This window comes from Lissotriton vulgaris, chromosome 6 (genome assembly GCF_964263255.1).
Source record: "Lissotriton vulgaris chromosome 6, aLisVul1.2, whole genome shotgun sequence".
NCBI classification, from domain to species: domain Eukaryota; kingdom Metazoa; phylum Chordata; class Amphibia; order Caudata; family Salamandridae; genus Lissotriton; species Lissotriton vulgaris.
In genome coordinates, this window is record NC_141694.1 from 368299950 (window position 1) to 368319378 (window position 19429).

Below are 19429 nucleotides of genomic sequence, written 5' to 3' on the forward strand. Positions count from 1 at the left end.
TCACCACTGAAGACAGGCATAATCAGTAACTGAGCAACACGGTCAGACTTTTTGATCAATAAGTCAGTCTCACTGCTATTAAGCAAGAGAACCTTAATCTCTCCCTGATAGTCACTGTCAATTACTCCTCCGAGTACTTGAATACCTTTCAGGGCAAGGCCTGATCTGGGGGCAATTAATCCAAAACTACCGGCAGGTATACAGACACCAATGCCAGTTTCAACAATGATTCGGTCTCTTCCATGTAATTTTGCATCATTTAAAGCATGCAGGTCTAGGCCTGCGGAACCTGGGGTCGCTCTACATGGAGCCAAAGCACCGGGGGTAATTTCCCAATACATGACAGTGTTGAACAAGGAATTAGGCTTCACATCAACATTGGGAGGAAACAAACGCATCAAAGGGGATTCAGCATGTAACAAAGGGCGATTATTTAAAATTAACAATGCCTGAAACAAAACGTCTCTCCAATTTTTATAATGGTCATCCGTCAATTTACGCAATTGTTCTTTTAGCAAACCATTTATTCTCTCAATCAGTCCCGAAGCCTGTGGATAATATGGAATGTGAAACACCCAATCAATGTTATTTTCCACACAGAATTCCTGTACCAATCTTCCACGAAAGTGGGATGCGTTATCAGATTGAATTTGGAATGGAACACCATAATACAAAATAAGCAACTCCAGGGTCTTAATGGTATTTACTTGGGTAGCGTTCTTGCAAGGGAAAGCGACCAAAAGGCCACTATAAGTATCAACAACTGTACAGACATACTGACAATTTTTGCTCATAGGCAGCGGGCCAATATAATCAATCTGCCAAATTTGAGCGGGCAATTTTCCTCGATGTAACTGGCCTCGAACAATTTGAGGCACCTGCTTCTTTCTAGAATGCTGGCAAATGGGACTATGCAGAATGACATCTTTAATCAAAGAAAAAGGAATATAAATTCCTCGATCGGCAGCCCACCTGCTAGTGGCTTTCTCTCCAAAATGTCCTGCTTTCTGGTGGGCCCATTTCGCCAGTCCCGCCAAACCAGAATCTTGCATGTCCACCACTGCCTCAGAAATTTTAGATTTCTCATCTGCAATGTTATGAAAGAATTTATCAAGGGAGTCTATCGGAGTATGAGCATCCACGTGAAAGATTGTTACAGTACTCTGTGGGAGCAACCCCCAAATTTCTTGCCATAATTATTTTCCCCACAGTTCTTTTGAATTCAATTCCCAATTATGAGAATGCCATGTTGGTAACCACACCGCCAGTCCATTAGCAGTGGACCAGGAATCAGTAAAAATATGACATGTGCCAGGCAATTCTTGTTTCAAAACTTGGTAAACTGCATAGAGTTCAGCATATTGACTACTCTTACCATCACCAGTTGTACTCAATAATTTCTGCGTGATTGGGTTATAGGAGACGGCTTTCCAATGTCTTTTCTCACCAATGAACTTCGCTGAACCATCCGTAAACCACACATGTTTTCTATCCTCCACGGACAGATCATCAAATGATTTACCCCACTTGACGTCAGATTCCTGCAGTACGGGTACGGAACAATCACTTCCAGTCTCATTGGAGGGCGCCTGCGCCACTCGCTCATGTAAAACTGCCACTCCTTTCGGACCAACACGTGCCCTGTCCTGAATGTACCATTTCCATTTAATCACGCTCGCCTCTTGAGCATGTCCAATTCGATGAGATTTCGGCGAACTCAAAACCCACTGCATAATAGGAATTTCAGGTCTCAAACCACAGCATGGCCTAGGGTTAATTGCTCGGTATCCACCAGAGCCCAGTAACATGCAAGTAATTGTTTTTCAAAAGGTGAGTAACGCTCACTAGCCTCAGGTAACTTTTTAGTCCAAAAACCTAATGGCACTTTTTGTCTGCCCTGCTTTTGCCACAGACTCCAATTGGCATACAGACCTTCCACGGACACATTCAAGTCCACATCACCTTCACCCACCGGCCACAAATCCAAAGCATACTGAATTGCTTCTTTCGCCAAATTAAAAGCATTCTGTTGTGGTTCACCCCATTCAAACGCATTCTTCTTACGAGTGACTCGATATAACGGAGCCAAAATCTGACTCAAATGGGGAATATGCTGACGCCAAAAGCCAAACAAACCAATGAAACACTGAGCCTCTTTCCTGTTCTTTGGAACTGCAAAATCTAGGATTTTTCGCTTCACCTGTGGGATCACTTCTCTGTGACCTTCATGCCAATTAATTCCTAAAAATTTTACATTTTGGGATGGACCTTGCAGTTTATCAGGATTAATTTTCCAACCTTTTGCTTGCAAACAATCAAGGATCTGATCTAAATGGGACTGTACCTGATCTTGCGTCTCACCTTGAATCAAAATGTCATCAATATAATGACACACCTGTATTTGTGGATTAGCGGGCACTTCAGACAAATGCTCTGCCACCAGCCGGTGACAGATCGTGGGACTATGTACATAACCTTGAGGAAGACTCCGGAACGTCATTTGACGTCCATTCCATGTAAAACCGAATTGTTCCTGACACTCGGGGGCAATCGGAATTGAAAAGAAAGCATTAGCAATATCAATAGAAGCATACCATGTACCCGGATGCTTTTGAATTCTCTGAATCAAAGTGACAATATCTGGTACTGCAACAGCCAATTTAGGTGTATGTTTATTCAATTCTCGATAATCAACAGTCATGCGCCAAGAATTATCACTTTTGCGCACGGGCCAGACAGGGTTATTCCAAGCAGACGTGACCGGAGTAATAACTCCCGCGTCAACCAAATCCTGAATTGTAGCATTAATTTCTTCATGACCACCTGGGATACGATACTGCTTCTGAGAAACCACTTTCGTGGCTAAAGGAATTTTAATAGGGGGCATCCGTAAACGGCCAACCCGTACGGGTCTGGTCGAAATGTATTGTCTAGTTCCAAATTGATAACAACCATCATCCAGATGCAAAGTCATTCCTTTTAAAATATCAATTCCAATTATATACTCCAAAAGTGGTACAACTAACACAGAGTATTCTCTACGAGGAATCCTACCAATTTTAGTTTCAAGTGTAGTTTGTACCGCGAGGTTTCTTTTCCACCTAAACCAGTAATTGTGAAAAACTGTCCTTTAAATTTCTTTGATTTTCCATGAATTAAAGTGGCCTCCGCTCCCGTATCAACTAGTGCTCGGGCCCTTTGGATATTACGATGTTTCCAAAAAATCTCAATATCTACATAGGGTCTGTTGTCTCTGTGAGCCCACTTGTGTACTGGAGCTTGACCTATTTCCTAGTCATTTTTCCTGCGTTCTGTTAACCAAGACAAATCAGGGTAAATGCTCTCTGTCTTCTTTGGTATCAAAATGTTTTGTTCATATCCGTCTCCATTACGAAACGGATTTTTGTCATTTTCAAAATACTGTGAAGTACGGTCAGAAAGTCTGTTACGATCCTCCCTTCTTCTCATTTCAGGGGAATAACTCCTCTCCTCTCTATGTCGGTTGGAAACACGATCATCTCTCCCCCTTTCATGTTCACCCTCTCTCCCTCTCTCGCAATTACGATGAGGAGATACATCACGTTCATAACGCCGATCATCACGGCGATCAGAATCCACACGTCGTCTCTCATCACCACTGTCATCAGAACCACGGTCATAGTCATTCTTTCGCACACGACGGGCACCCTCCTTCCGATCTAAGCCACGCTTACGAAACATATCCCATAAGCGATTGTTAGGCTCACCGTCAATGTCCTCCCTTTTGACACCATCAGCAATAAGAGCAAGAAACATGTCACGTCTAGAGAACTTATAGTCCCTAGCAGTACGACCCTCAGGTCGAGATTGTCTTTCGGGTTTAAACCACTCACCCAGCTCACCAAGCTGACGAACAGATTCAAGCACAGCAGACAAAGGATTGCCAGTTTGATTAATCAACAAAGTCATCATGACCTGCTTGTAAGCAACAGGCGAAGAACGGATAATGCGATTACGCACGGAAGATGTTAAAAGACCATCCAGCAATCTGTCAGAAGTACTAAGAAAGATAGCAGTTTTCATGACGTCCTCCTTCAAACGTTGCGACGCATCGCGCAAAGTGTACCATGGCTTGTCATTAACAGGCCAATCCGATTCAGTAGGATATTTATGGTTACAGCCGTCAGACGCAAGCTGGAGCAAAGTAATTTGACCAGCACCATTATAGTTCCGAAAATGATCTTGAATAGTGGAATCAGAACTCAAAGAGCAAAAGCGTAAGCAATCAACAGCATCAAGCATAATACCGGCAGCGCCGAGTTCATAAAGGCGCACCATCCAAGTAAGCAAGGCCTCACCAGGCCGTTGACGAAATCGTTGTAAAATGTCACTAACCTCCTGTTGAGTAAAGTCTTCAATACAATCCAAAGCAATACCAGCTGGATTACCAGGGGCTTGTTGTAATTTGCGACGAAACACGGGGTGAGCAGAAACCTCAGGAAGAGCTTCTGAGGAAGCCCGCATCTTAGATTTAGCAGAACAATCGGGGCAAGATATATAATCCGAATGGGAAGAGCGAGCACGGTCGCTGTGAATAACAGTATCAGTATAAGAAGCAGATTTACAATCACGTCCGGAGCGAGAAGATTCACGCTTATCACCCTCCTCAGCCGAGGAGTCTGAAGCATTTGAATCCCAGATATTACCATCCCACTCATCAGGGTTCCAATCCATTCCGGCTTTTGCTACGACCAGACGCACTTTCCGTGTAGATACACAACCACGACGATGTTTCTACTTATATCGTGCAATGCGGACCGCAGCTCTTTCGGCTATAGTCTGATATGTTTCAAGTTTGTCGGCAAGCAATTTATTTTGACAGCGCAAAAGAGTATGCGCATTTTGCAACTCAACACACTGTCCTTCCATGTCCTTAAACTGCTTCTGTAGCTGAACAAACTTCTCATGAAGAATTCTGTATGCATTAAGAACAATCCAACCTCTGCGTCCCAAAATAGGAAGCTCATCACCTTTCACCACTGGCGCTTTCTGTAAGCACGATACCACATCAGCAGGCTCCGCCTGCTCCAAACAAGAAGACCAATTTTCACTCAAACAAGTAGAATCGGCCCACTCACGGGCCAAAGCCTCGTAAGGCGTAGACTCCCAGCCGGGAATCTGAATAGGCAACTTAAAAACCGACGGAGATTTTTTCGCAAACATATTGACACACAAAAATTATATACACAATTATACACAAAATATTATACGTACGAGCCGAGCGCAAACCAACAAGATCAAAACAATACAGCGCACACAGGCTTCGTAAACAGTTTGTGACGCCAGATGTAATGGCCGGATTTTCCACTCAGATGGGATCAGCCCCTAGGGGCCCCTATAACCCAGCCATAACGTACTCACCTCCCTCCTTAGAGCGTATTCACAATGGATATAGGTATATATACAAGTCGTACCTAAGGATGGGGAAATAGCAATAAACATGCATAAGTTTTCTACCATATCTTATTCACATCAGTTAGTCTCGCGGCCACTCCGACCCAGACTGATCTACCCCAGGGCAGATATGACACACAATCCGGTGTGTCTACACATGGGCCTGCAGAACCCAATGCTCTCTTTTCCAAACGGTTTACAATTCGGCAAACCTACACGCTGGTAATCCACCCCAGCGCTCTCACTTACACAAGCCACAATCCTGTGAGTATACGCGCTGGTAATCCACCCCAACGCTCTCACTAACGCCGTATATCAACGACGACCACATTCCTATGAGCACCTATCTGAACAGTTTCTCCTTTGTCTACTTGGGATAAAACTATAATAATAGAATTTAGTACGGTTTCCAAATAGTATAATGTGCCTCTTATCCTTGGCATCAAAGGTCCACTTCGCTCCCTATTTATGTGATCACCACTTACCTGATTGGGGTTACTCATCCATTCACATAAACAACAACCACCTAGAAGCCACGTTTACTAAGATTGAACAAGAATACTCGGCACACATCCGTTCACTAAGAACTAGGGTATTTATTGTCAATAAACATATAACACAATACTATGCAACATGGATTATGCAAAGAAAAGGTAAAGATTAGAATGCACGCTTATTATAAAGAGGGCGGATATCACCTTATTAATGTGAAGTCGGGACTCGGCAGTCATCTAGGTTCCCTTCTCGTCTCTGTGTCCTGGCTCGTCTTGCAGTCACACCCCAGCCGTCACAAGTACACGTCTGCACCGCTAGGCTCAACCTCGTCTGCTTCCCTCCAGACCACTGGAACCTTGCTGGTTATTAGCTACCGTATCTCTCTCTCTCTCTGTTTCAGTGCGCTCCGCGCCAATTCTCCTTCAGTCCTTCTCAGAGAGTTTCAGTCTTAAATCTTTCTTGGACTTCAAAGATGGCGACTGTCCGCCATGAAATGATTAATGGCAGAGATGCTAACGGCTAGATGCCGCCTACGAACTGACTGTCGACTAACTAACACCTTCGCTAATATCAAAGCCTGTTCCTTCATGGAAAGCTACGGCCAGTAACCTGCCGCCCACCAAATTCTTGTACCTCCCCGTACCAAGGACACGTTCCCAGCCGGCCGGCCTGAAGTTGTGTCTTCGGAGTGGAGAAAAATACATTCCTTTGATAAGGGCCAGCCTGAGCCGGTTCTCTCCAAGCGAACAACAGCTTGAAACTAAAACATTACACTTGACCTAGAAGGCCTCTCGAGCTACCAGGCAGAGGGCAAGATGGAGTCTGTCTCGTTTAAGGCCTACAGGGCCCACAATACGCATAACTCCATGGAAAATGTCCTAGCACGTTAGCAAATGGGCAAATCATGATTAATACTTATATATCTATCCCCTAGCTTGAATTCATAAGCCCTACTCTAAAGAAAGGGACACGAAAATACTCTACTATATAAAAGGCAGAGATCCTATCTATAGTCCTAATCCCTATGCTATAAGGGTGATAGACTGGAGTCACTCTCCATCATTCTCCCTCTTAAAGGAGCCAAAAAAGGTCAGCCATTACACGCCCTAAGTTGGCAGGGTATACCCAGACGTGGGTCCCTTGCTCACTTTGCCACTGGATTCAAGCTAGCCTGGCTGATGACGACTAATTAGCCAGAAGCCGGTCCCAGGATACTTGTTTCCGGTCCAGGGAAGACATGGCTTGGCAGTTTGGGCTGGACTGGTCCCATGAGGCACAGGGTCAGACTCAATTGCATATGGCCATGTCTGAACAGGGGGGGTGGAGTGAGCTAAAGAATGATGATGGATTAAGCCCAGCTCAGTTGACTGGAGGTGAGTGCTTGCAATGTTCAACACTCCATCCATCCTCCCCTTTGGTTTTTACAAAGTTGGCAAAGCCAGCAGGGATGAAGGCTCCTGCGGTTCGACGGGGCATCAAAGTTGAGGCTGGAGATAGGGGGCAAGGAGACAAGGCAGGAGGGGAAGCAGGGGAGCGGAAGCCTTCCTGGAGTCTGCAGAGTATGTATCCGATACAGCAGGAAACACCCACATCACGTTAACCACTAGTCTCTCAGTTCCTGTGGGTAGTACTCTTGTTGTATAACCAAATGTACTACAAAATGAAGTTCAAGACTGGGTATAAGTATTGGATCTCTGACCCCATCCAATCAGACACTACTGGACTTGTAACTGAATCTCTGCTGTAAGATCTGCTGTGCTCCTTAAAGGACTTTTCTGGACTGCTGATCTGGCAGGCCTTCTTTTCTGGTTTTCCTGCTGCCTGCTGCTCTCTGACTCTGCTGAAGGAAATATGGACTCTGCTGTCTCTCAAAGTGATCTCCAAGTGCTTGTTGGCTTGTCTCCTGTTGCTTGAGATATGCCTCGCTCACTGGAAGTGGGCCAGATACTTCCATCCTGGATTTCAACATATCTCTTGTCTGTGTGTAACAGAACCGGCACATCGGCCTAGTTGCAGGAGTAAAATCAGTGCATCGGACCATTGCTTCACCTCAAGAGAATAACACATCGGACAGTGTATCACCTGCTGCTTGGTGAGACTGATGCATCCCCTTGACTGTGTGGCATAATCTGGCGTCCCGCTCAATGCCTCTCAACTCTGGCACACTTCTTCAGATCTGCTGAATCGTCTTCACTGCGTGCAGATCAACGCATCTTGTTGTTTGCGACCATGAAAGGTACTCTGTTGACCGGGGCCTGTGTGGGTCGTGTAGCTGGCCAGCACTTCATTGTGTTTGCCTGAACTTTGGCTGTGCCCCAGTCGTGCACGATCTAAAGTAACCTTTTTAGCGCTACTTGCTTCTAAGCTTTTTACTTTAGTTATTCCTTTAAAATTTAATATCTCAACTTCTATATATTGGATTTTGTTGCTTTGGTCTTGTTTTGTTTAGAATATAATTTTCGATTTTTCTAAACATATGTGGAGTCTTTTGTTGTGTATTAATTGTCTTAGTGTGCGTGTGTGTGGGTGTGCATGTATGTGTGTATGTGTGTGTGTGTTTTGAACAAATACTTTACACATTGCCTCTTTGGATAAGCCTGAGTGCTCTGTGCCATGCCACCAGTGTGAGCATATGTTATATTTTAGTGTGTATCTAGTTTACCCTGACTAGAGTGGTGGTTTCTACCTGGCCTGAGTGCATGCATACCTCAGCCAACCAATAATTCAATTTCTATCAATTGCTTTATAGTTTGAGGTTTGTGTGAAACAAACAAATTCATAATCATAATATATGAGCCAGAGATATGTAGCCGTGCCTGTCTTGAGTCTGGAATTATAAACCTAAGTAAGTTTTCATAGAGGCTGCTGTATGTCAGAATCCGTAAATAAGACAGAAATGCTTGATAATGGTGCATAGTTCTTTTGGTAACAAGTAAACAATGGATCATAGTGAAAAATTGTAACATTTTGTATTATTTCATTATGGATATTCCCAATAATCTGTTTCGGAAAAAATAACTTGCTTTCTCCTGTTAAAGGAGATTGCAAAATATGTTCACCATGAAATTAAAAATCAAATGTGACTTTCTAATTTGCTCTCTTAGATAGCAACCAAAGCAACAGCAAGATTATCAGGACACAAAGCAAAACCAGGGGTGTAGATACTGTTCATGCAGCAGTGGCAGGAGTACTGGGGGCCAGAGTCCTTAAGGTCAATTTAACCCTGATAACTGCTGCATCACACTTCCCCTACTGTAGTCAAAGGGTTAATTTACATTGTTGCACCAGGACCCATGGCACCCTTGCTACACTGCTGAACAAAACTACCTAGTTTCAGAATTCGCACATCTCAGCGATACTGTTAGTGGATGGAGCACTATTGATGGCTCTCGTTGCCTGTTCTGAGTGTAAGCGAGATTTGTGTGCAGGTCACAGGTGTCATTGCCATACGGTTCGTTCCGTGTGAATCTGGAAAGCTTGCACTGCTTCTGACCAAAGAGTATCGGCTCAGGGAAGTTTGCTTTGTTGTTGCTCAAGCTGCACATAATGTAAGCTAGTCAAGCTTGCTCTTCTGCTGCCTGTGTGCCTGTTCTGAATTAGGCACCATTGTACTACTGCTGGAGGGGGGGGGCTGTTGAGTGTTTGTGTGTGCATGTGTGCGCGTATGTGTTCGTGTGCATGTGAGTTTGTGTGCATATGTGTGTGTGTGTGTGTGTGTGCGTGTGCATGTGTGTGCGTATGTGTGCGTGGGAGTGTGTGTGTGCGTGTGTGTGTTTGTGCTAGTGGGCTTGTGTGCGGTGCGTAGCTGCCCATGTACCCGTTTTCTGTCTAAAAATTGCCGTGCTGTAAGCTATTCTGTAGCTCTTTTACCTCTTTGTGAAACCCGAGAAAACCATTTCGATATTTAAAAGCCACAATATTGCCTGTGTCAATTGTTGCTAAAAATGACCTAAAATGCCTTTTGTTTCTAACCTCGGTGTCTGTAGAAACGGTATGTCTTCTTGGGCTGGCTTATTTGTCGGTCTCATCCCAAGGAAGCTTTAAATTAACCCCTGCTGGTCTTCTGTCCAATTTATTCCAGGGGAATGCGTATGGGCAATTACTCCCACGCAAATGTAATCTGCATAGCGAGATATCTTGAAAAATGTTGGTCTGGGAGGAGGTAATTCATGCAAAGCCACCAGCTGGCAGTCGGTTTATGAGATAGCCTGCTGTTTCTCAAGCACAGTAAGGAGGATTTCATGCACATAGAAAGTGCTGCTTGAGCAAGACATGTATAATGAGAGAGCACAAAAACACTGAAATTCCAAACCTCGAACATGAATGTATGATGGCTCTGTTTTTGAGACCTGCAGAGGCCGTGAGTTTACTAATTTATTTATTTGTAAAGTTGTATATAGTGTGAACATGACCATATCCGGTTTCAGAGCACTGTACAACTGGGAAGCAAAAAAGGTGTACATGCAAGAGTAATACCTACGTTGAAGAACATAAAGGAACTAAAAGAACGTAACGTCATGATCAAGGAGTCCAGATTCGGAATGGCCATCAAAATAATATATCTTCATTGGGGAGGAATCTATCCATTAGTAGAAACATTGCTTCTTACTTGAAGCTAGTAGTTGAGGGGTTGGATCTGGTCTCAGGAGGAAGCGAGTTTAACATTTTAGGGACTATCCTGGAGAAGGAACACTTGTAGGTTTTCATTTTTTTTGTAGGGCTTCATTAGAAGGGGGCCTCTGCTTCTTAAATATCTTTCTCGCCTGATAGGATGAGTTTCTTGGTCGGGTACGTTGGAGTTTTAAGCTGAAGAGCTTTTTGAGTCATGCAAGCAATTTTTTGATGAATCTTTGCTTCTTAGGGTAGCCAGTTTGGAGTCTGAGGTCTGGGAAGATGTGATCTCTTTTGTTTTAGCCTGTGATGATTCGAGCCATAGGGGGTGAAGGTTGCCTTCAGAGGTGCCAGATTTTGTTTTGGAAAGACCCCCAAGGGGTGAATTACAAAACATTTTTGACTGGCACTATTACATGTCCTTGGTGGTAGGTAATGTAGTTCTTGGTGCACACACCTTTTACCAGTGTATGATGAAAGTAGATTGTGTAGATGGTAATAAGTGTGAGAACCGTTGTGCATACTTTTGTATATTTGTGGTATTGCATTTTGTTGTGGGGATGTGTTGTGCTTTTTCTTGTTATGTTTGGGGATGCATTGTTGGCTTGCTTTTTTGTTGTATTTTGATCTGGTTGCCTTGTGTTCTGATTTGGCTGTTTTGTTGAGTTGTTCGCAGCTATGTTTAGCTGTGTTGTTATTTTGCTTTGTATTGTGTTTTGTGTGTTATTCTATAATTACCAAAGAGATGCTATCAAATGGTACTACTGTTCCAGCCAAAAGAAGTCTTTATGTTGCAATACCAAACAATAATTTACCACTACCAAAGGCATAAAAATGCCAATGTTCCAGCTCTTCAACTATTTAAGACATTTCTCATCCCAAAACTGTAGCAGACACTACTCCTTAAACGAGAGCTTCCATCGCTCACTTAATGTGATATGGCCCAAAGTCTTCAGAGGACAGGGTCATAAGGAACAAATCTGATTCGACTAATCAGGTGGAAGAGAATCGGGTAATGAAAAAATGAAATGAGACCTTTTAGAAGGGTTGTAGACGCAAGAGATGACAAGCACCACCTCTAATAAAGAAAATGTTTTATCGCTGATCAAACAATGGCAGATGGAAACCATATTGGAAACCTTTCAAGCACTATATAAAACAGACCAGTGAACAAAGGGGTTGCAGAGATTTTAAGGGGGCATGAGGAAAGGAACCCTATGACCGCACATCACCATCCAGAAGTAAAATATGCAAGTGGTGATAAATCCTGAATGATATTTTCTAGCCAAATTTGTGAATAACCATGTCCTAAGCAGAATTAGAGGCTGCATTACAGATTGGTGTGAAAAACCTCAGTATTTGCATGTATGCATTTGATGTGGGTGCACCACGCAAACACTAAAGTGATGCTCATATGTGATTTTACTTACACAGGTGCTATAAGAAACAGTGAGCACCTGCACAAAGTAAGGGGCAGCAGACACTCAAGGATGGATGGATGGATGGACCCATGGCTGTCTCAGCCAATGCCCTCCTTGCCCCTTGATGGAAGCCCCGAAAGCTCCGGCAAGTATGGATGCTAACGTAGATTGTAACCACGCTCATGCGGGGCCTCAGGGCCTACCAGAAGGGCTAAGTGCAGAATACATGTGTGTAGATACATAGAGCATATGCCCTCCAACCTACAGGCAACCCCCTTCGGACCACTGTGGGAATCAGACTGTCCCTGAGACCCTCTGTATCTTCTTACAAAGCAACCCAGACTCTTGGTTGCGTGTGTTACTTCTCCAGGTGGTACACATGAAGCGTTTTTTGCTGTAGCCCTTCGGTATCTCTTTTTAGAAGCAATCTCAAAACATTCCAGTTCAATACCTGTCTTATGAATATGTAATTGTCACTGTTTCTTTGGGCCATATGTATCAAGCCTTTTTCGATTCGCAAAGGCCGGAATTCGGCGAATTCCGGCCTTTGCGAAACGCAAAAGGCTGTTTTGCATTTTTTGATATGTATGAAAAAATCGCATCATAAGGAATCGCATATTTAGGAATCACATAAATTTGCGATTCCTTATTTTGCTATAGCATTTAAGGAATCGCAATTTAGCAAATCCTTAAATGCTATGTATGAAGCATTTTTCTATAGCGAATTAAGCTTAAGAAATCGCAATTTACCACCAACTTTCAATTGGTGGTAATTTGCGATTTCTTGTAAAAATGCACAAATTGGCATTTTTGAATGTGGCATGTGACGCACATACATGCCCATAGGGCATGTATGTGCGCCATATGCACACACATGGTGATTTCAGGGGTGCAGCAGGGTGTCCTTGAGACACCCCTGCACCCTTGAAATCAATCTCATCTTGCGATTAGCAAATTGCGAATCGCAAAATGAAATGCATTTCACAATCATTCCTATGGGCCTCCTGGCCCATAGGAATGAATGGGAAATTATTGCTTATTTGCGAATTCGCAACTTGCGAATTCGCAAATAAGGAAGATTAAGGAATCACAAAAAAGATGTGATTTTTTTCATACATACCTTTTTGCGATTTCTAAACAGCGATTCCTTAAAAATCGCTATTTAGAAATCGGAAAAACTGAACTATGATATATATGGCCCTTTATCTCTAATGTGCTGTCCGCTAGCGCCAGTACACCTCCTCGGAGGTAGCTGTGCACTTTACAAATGCCATGAATTGAATTGAATTGTGCTGGGCCAGTTTTGTCCAAACACATTGGTTGTTAATGAAAGCATATGCAAAGGCAAAGAGATTCCATTATATGTGTAGGAAGTGGTAACTGTTCACAATCAAGTACAAAACAAAATAATGAAATGAATATACACCTATGTCCTTACCTCTATGCTACAACCATGTATGAAGGCATCTGCATAAAGGATGGGTGCTTACTCTGCATCACAAACCAGCCCTTTAGGCCAGTTTGAAGAGGGGTTGCGGTTTTTTGTTATTCTGGACTCACACTCGTAGATTCGTATTTTGACCCTATATCTGACACATCTACCAGGCATCTAGTTTCCAACCCTATAATTAATATCCATGAAATGTAAATATGTAAATGATGGGAAAAACATGCAACGTTTTAAATAAAGAAATACTCCTGAAAAAAATCAATACCGTTCAAAACTTTTTTCTGTAATATTATAAATACCTTAGGGATTTGTGAGCTGTCCGCGGTGTTGGGAAGCTCATTTTCATTGGAAATGCTTCTCTCCTGGGATGATGTGTTCTATAAATACACCCCAAGTTTGAAGGAATGGGGATAAAGTACACGAAGTGTAGATATCAGGATGCCTGACGACAATTAAGTGCCATTTCAATAGGTAGAGCGAGATAGCCGGGAGGAGTCAGTTCGGTTTAGCACTAATGTTGAAATGATGCAATGAAGTGTCCAGAATGCTGAGATGAGTGCCTGTCCACAAGGTGCCTCATTGGGTATGCAACAATGTGTCATTTCCGAGGAAAGAGAATGCTTCAATTCCTCCTCAGCAATAGGTATATATTGCTGAGGCATCTATGAATTCCTTATAAAATGAAAAACGAAGTAGTGTGTCACAGGAACAGCATGATATAAAGACACACAAGGCATATCCCTGACCTACTGAGCGACATTGTGAGCTGCTTGTTTCCTATTTAATAACAAAGAACGTTTTAAAATAGGAATATTTTGAAATGTCGATTCATTTGGGAATTAAGACATGTAATTTAGAGGCATAGCTATCAATGGTACAGCAGGTGCAGTGGCACTGGGGCCCAGAGGCCTGAGGGGGCCACTTAACCCGTATTATGATGATATTTTACTATCTAACTAGCGGTCAGGGGTACTATATTCCCTGTTTGCCCTTGGGCCTGTGGCACCATTGTTACACCACTGATGCCAGTCTCTTTTGCAAAGAAAGTATTTCATGTATTTTCATCAAATGTTTTATTTTATTTAATTAGATGTTCAAATAAAGTCCTTTTGGACTTAAGAATAGAAACTGCAGTTTTAAAGTTTTACTGAAAAGCCTTCCTATTTACTGTGCTGATCACAAAGGGTGCGAAAAGTGCTATTTCTAAATGTAGACACTTTGATATTGATTGTTTGCCCTTGTGACCTACAAAGTGTGCAGGGATGGACAGGCCTTTTATTCCACCAGACATTTCCCTTGTGGGTTAGAGCCCCTGGAGGCTGGTTTTGAAAGCCTAGGGTCACTCCTGGTGCCTCTGTCATATTCCCCAGCTCCCTGAGCTTGGTACAGGGAGGCTTCTAGTGAGAGAGAAAGAGTGGGAGGGAAAGAGAAGATAGAGAGGAAAAAAATCATCAGAGAGGGAAAAGAGAAAGATGACAGAGGGAGCGAGAATAGAAGGAAGGAAAGAGAGAGACTGGAAAGAAGACAGAGTGGATGGTACTGTTTTGAGCATTTGTGCCAAGGCTGCTTTATTTCTCCATTTTGACACTGAAGAAGTGTAATCTTGATCCCATCTGAGATAATGTATGAGTGCATCATACTCAAGCACAGTCAACACTCAAATATATTATGTTGTAATTAATGTACTAAAAAGAGTGGAGTATTGCATACTGAAAATACTTTATTTCACATATATATGTGTTTAGAACGTGATTAATAAAGTTATGTGACAATTTACATATTAACATGACAGGAGAATTTAACATTAAATGTCTTATTGTCAGATATTTAACTAGGATGTGTGCAACTAGTAATTGACAGGTTCATATGTATAACCCAAGTTAATCATGTGATGGTGTACCTATAATATTTTCATAGTTGTTGCATTATATTCATGATTATGAGAGGCTGCATATATTTTGTAGAATTGGGCATATATTTTTAAGTCTGTGTATTAGTCAAAATTGACAGTTACATTGCAGCCTAACGTGTATGATAGCTTAACTTCATGCGTTATTTTCAGCTTAGCCTAACGTTCTCTGCTTCAGTGCAAGCTCACGTTGTAATCTCAAAGTTTGTCTATGTGCAGCCTTCACTGCGCAATATTTTGTCTCATTTTGTTTCCACTGCAAGTGTGTAGAAGTCACATTAGTTAGAATAAAGGACTTTTGTTTTAGTGGATAGTAAAGCATGAGAAGGAGGAGTTGGCCGAGGAAAGTGCAGTAGCGAGTGAAGAGAGTTCACATGGGAGAAGAATGACCAAGGATGAGAAGAGATTATGAGTTATCTAGGTGGGAAAGTGCTGAACGTATCCAGTTGTGCAAGAACTATGGAAATTACCCCCAAAAAAGTCACATGGGAGTGTCAATTCGACTGCAGTTCATATTATGTGCTGTGTTTAGTGAGGATGAGAGTCCACCTTAGGTTTTCTCAGAGAGCAGACCTATGCTTCGGCTTCCTTGGCTTTATGCTACTTAACCCATTGTCGGAGTGTTTTCTACTGAAGACTGTGATGGCTGATACCTTTGTTTCCCTTTTTTCCTAAATTATCTTGACCCAACTGGATTTTGTTAGGTTCCCTTTGTTAAGATACTGTAGGGAAAGTTAATTTGCTCATGCTCGTTAAAGAGAATCATCTGATGCAATTTAACCTTCGTTTCTTTTTCCTGATTGTCTGCATCATCCTCTTAGAGTTAATCAGTTGCTTTGTACGATATAGGGTTCCTCTCCTAAGGAGATTTGGACTTATTCTGATATTTTGGTACTTTTATACGAATATGCTGAGATGGATGTAAATCGATTTGTTTCTAAACTTATAATTAAAACCTACTAAATTCAAATCGAATGGATTAATGTGTAGCCCAGTTGGTTACACTGTATTGGGATGATTACCAGTCATTTTTTCCTTTCACCACTCACTCTTCTAGAAAGACCTGTCCCCGCTAGAAATAATGTGTAAATGAGCCTAGACTTTAATAGCACTGAAATGTCGGGCCACCTCAGGATGCAGGGTGCACAGTGGACACTGCTCAAGTATGGTTGTAATAATCAAATTTAGGCAAACTGTCCTGGCAGGCAGATGAAAGGTAGGGAAGAGAAGTGTTTTGCTCACGACCACTGTATATTTCTTGCAAAAGATATACAATGATGTTTAAGTTTTACATAAGTTTGACTTTCGTAATACTTTATTATTGCACATTCCTCATAACCTTTTTTCCAATGCTCACCCTTTGGTCTCTTGACACTGAAATAACAGATGTTAAATTGATCTTGGAAAATTAAGTACTATGAGGAATTTGCCAGATTCAAACCTGTGCTCATATTGTCAAAGACAGATGCTAGTCCACTGAGCCACAAGGCCTAGCTTTAGCTTGCTGTCGGAGACTATAACTCCCTTTCTCTCGAGTACTGAGTTACTTGAAGAAAACCATAACAAATTATGGATTTGTGTACAAAATGCTCGTAAATGTTCAGGTAGACGTAGTTTCAGAGTACTCATGAAAAAGAAACATGTGACTTCAGTGCAAAATAACACTATTGAGAGGATATCCATGGATGAGCGTAGGCGAACAGAAATTGGGAAACCCTGCATGTTACGTGTAGTCCAAAATTATGCAACTACACAAAACATTGGAACATAAGAAAAAAAAAGAAAAAACTTCGCACATCATTAATGCTTGGCAGATGGACATTAATCATAAATCCAAGAGGATGCGTGATGTAGCAGGAGAAGCATTATGAAACATATTCAAGGCATTGCAAGTAGTCCACATAGATATGTTAGAAATTCAATATTAACTTCATCTTTTAGAAACTCTTTGTGTTTTCTCGTTGTGTTAATTTAATATAGACATGGTTTTAAGACTGTCTTTGTCATTTAAATTTAATAAAGAAAGAAGAGGTATTCCTTTTATGTTTGACGTCATTTATTTGTGTAAATTACAGATCACTCGCGAACAGAGAAAAAAGAAAGTAAATGCCCAACACCTGGCTGTGACGGAACAGGCCACGTGACTGGACTGTACCCCCACCACCGGAGTTTATCAGGGTGCCCGCATAAAGATAGGGTTCCTCCAGAAAGTAAGTCTTCACAGTTGAATTGATATTTCTGATAAAAAGTAATCCATCAAGACGCTTTTTCTTGCACATCATGTTGTTTACCAGCTTACCACTCACCACTGACGTGCTGAAACAGTTGAAACGTTCCACTTCCTCATTCGTACAATTTACACGCCTACGATAACTTTTAAATGAGAGCACAATGCTTGAAGCTATTTTCTTGTAACAACAGGATGCTGCACTTAGCCTTGAGTTTCCATCCATGTTCAATGAAATTGCAACAACCTCATCTCAATATCCATCAGCAATACCATTTTTGTAAAGATGGTTTCTTGAAAACAGTTTAAAGTATTAACATTTTGCATTGATTAGTCATCAGTTATGTTATGCCTTTCTACTGAAAGGCCCTTTGGAAATGATTATTGCCTTTCTCCACCTGTGACTACATGATAATGTAGGCAGCCCAGTGTTCAACCAGCCACAAGAGCAATTTTCTGGTCAATATAACAAATTATTGAACTGAATCTGTCCTAGTGCAGTAATAAATAGTGCCAACTAAAGTGATTTTTTATTTTCTGGTAGCGACGTGAGACCTGGGGCACAAGGATTCAATGGATATATAGTGATACACACCTATCAACCAGAATGTATGGGTCCTAAGATGATACCAGCATCTTCTTGCTAACTTTGACACTTGGATTTAAGCCCGCCGACTCAACGCAGGCCTCTAACAATACTGCAAATTCATTGGGAGCTGTGAGCACAATTCTAGGCACAATCCTTTGTTATGCTGAATATCTTCATAAGCAATATAAAAAACAAAATCTTGGAATCCAATTGTAACATGGTAGGAGAGGATATTAGAATATCATTTGCATTCACCAAGTTGGCTCATTTGAGCTGAATCCTCTTTGGTGCTTCCAGCTTCCAGACAGCCAACCCAGAGGTTGTCCTAAAAGGGACCAAGGTAACTGGACATTGGGAATCTTTCTGCCTGAGCTGCTTCCAGATAGAGGTTTGGGTGCCCTGTAAGACTCCACGAAAAATGTAGTACTGTTTGCTAACCTTACTATCACAGTCAATCAGGAGAGAAGTCTCAAGAAACTGATCTGATAATTACCAATAAACATAATTCTGGGCCTCACAGCAAAGAATTTTGAATTGTAAATACTATGGTTTCCTATAAAAGTAATGTACAGTTGAATATATTTTGGGATTAAAATATAGCTTTTTTTAATGTTTTATCAGGTTACAGAGTAGAAACATAAGCATAACACACTACGGAGTAGCAGTTGCACTTTAGAAATGCCTTTTACATTACATTACATAACAGATAAACAAAGAAACATGAAACACGTGTTGTGGCAGCCCGAGTCTAGCTAGCAAAGAATGTGTTAATAATACAGAATAAGCCATTGTCCCGCACTTATTTGACTATACAACTGAACTAAACTTCCAACAGTGTGGCGGGCACCATTTGTAAATCTTCAGCAACGCACCATTCAGTAACATCCTAATGCCACATGTTGGTTCATGTACTCGTAGCACATCAGCCTCTTTATGACAATACTCCATTTAACCAGCAGTAGGTACAATGTAGCTAATCTAAATAGTATTATATATTCACAAGGTATCTCCCATAGGCAATATTTTCACCACGGCCAGACTGTATGCAAAAACTGCTTTCTTCTCCCTGCTTCTAGGAAATGAATCCGAATAGCTGGGGTCTAGTCATTGAAGGGCTGTGGTATGATAGTTTGTATGCAGAATTTTTTAAGTCAGTATAAATCTAGCACTATTTGGCATTTTTTAAACATGCTTTCATACTCTACGCTCATTATTCTGCTATTAGCTCACAACAGTCTTTTTCCCATCTGGACTTTAGGGGCAGCACGTGTCCTTTGCAATCTTCCCTCAATGA

At 41.9% G+C, this 19429-nt stretch overlaps 1 protein-coding gene across 1 annotated transcript in view; it reads left to right on the top strand.

Annotated features, from left to right (window-relative positions):
* MYT1L (myelin transcription factor 1 like) overlaps positions 1 to 19429 on the top strand; it is a 1231183-nt gene that overhangs the window by 979924 nt on the left and 231830 nt on the right. Inside the window, exon 9 of the mRNA XM_086926390.1 lies at positions 17395 to 17529. Coding sequence (XP_086782516.1) covers positions 17395 to 17529 — 135 coding nt within the window. The remainder of the gene's footprint in view (positions 1 to 17394; positions 17530 to 19429) is intronic.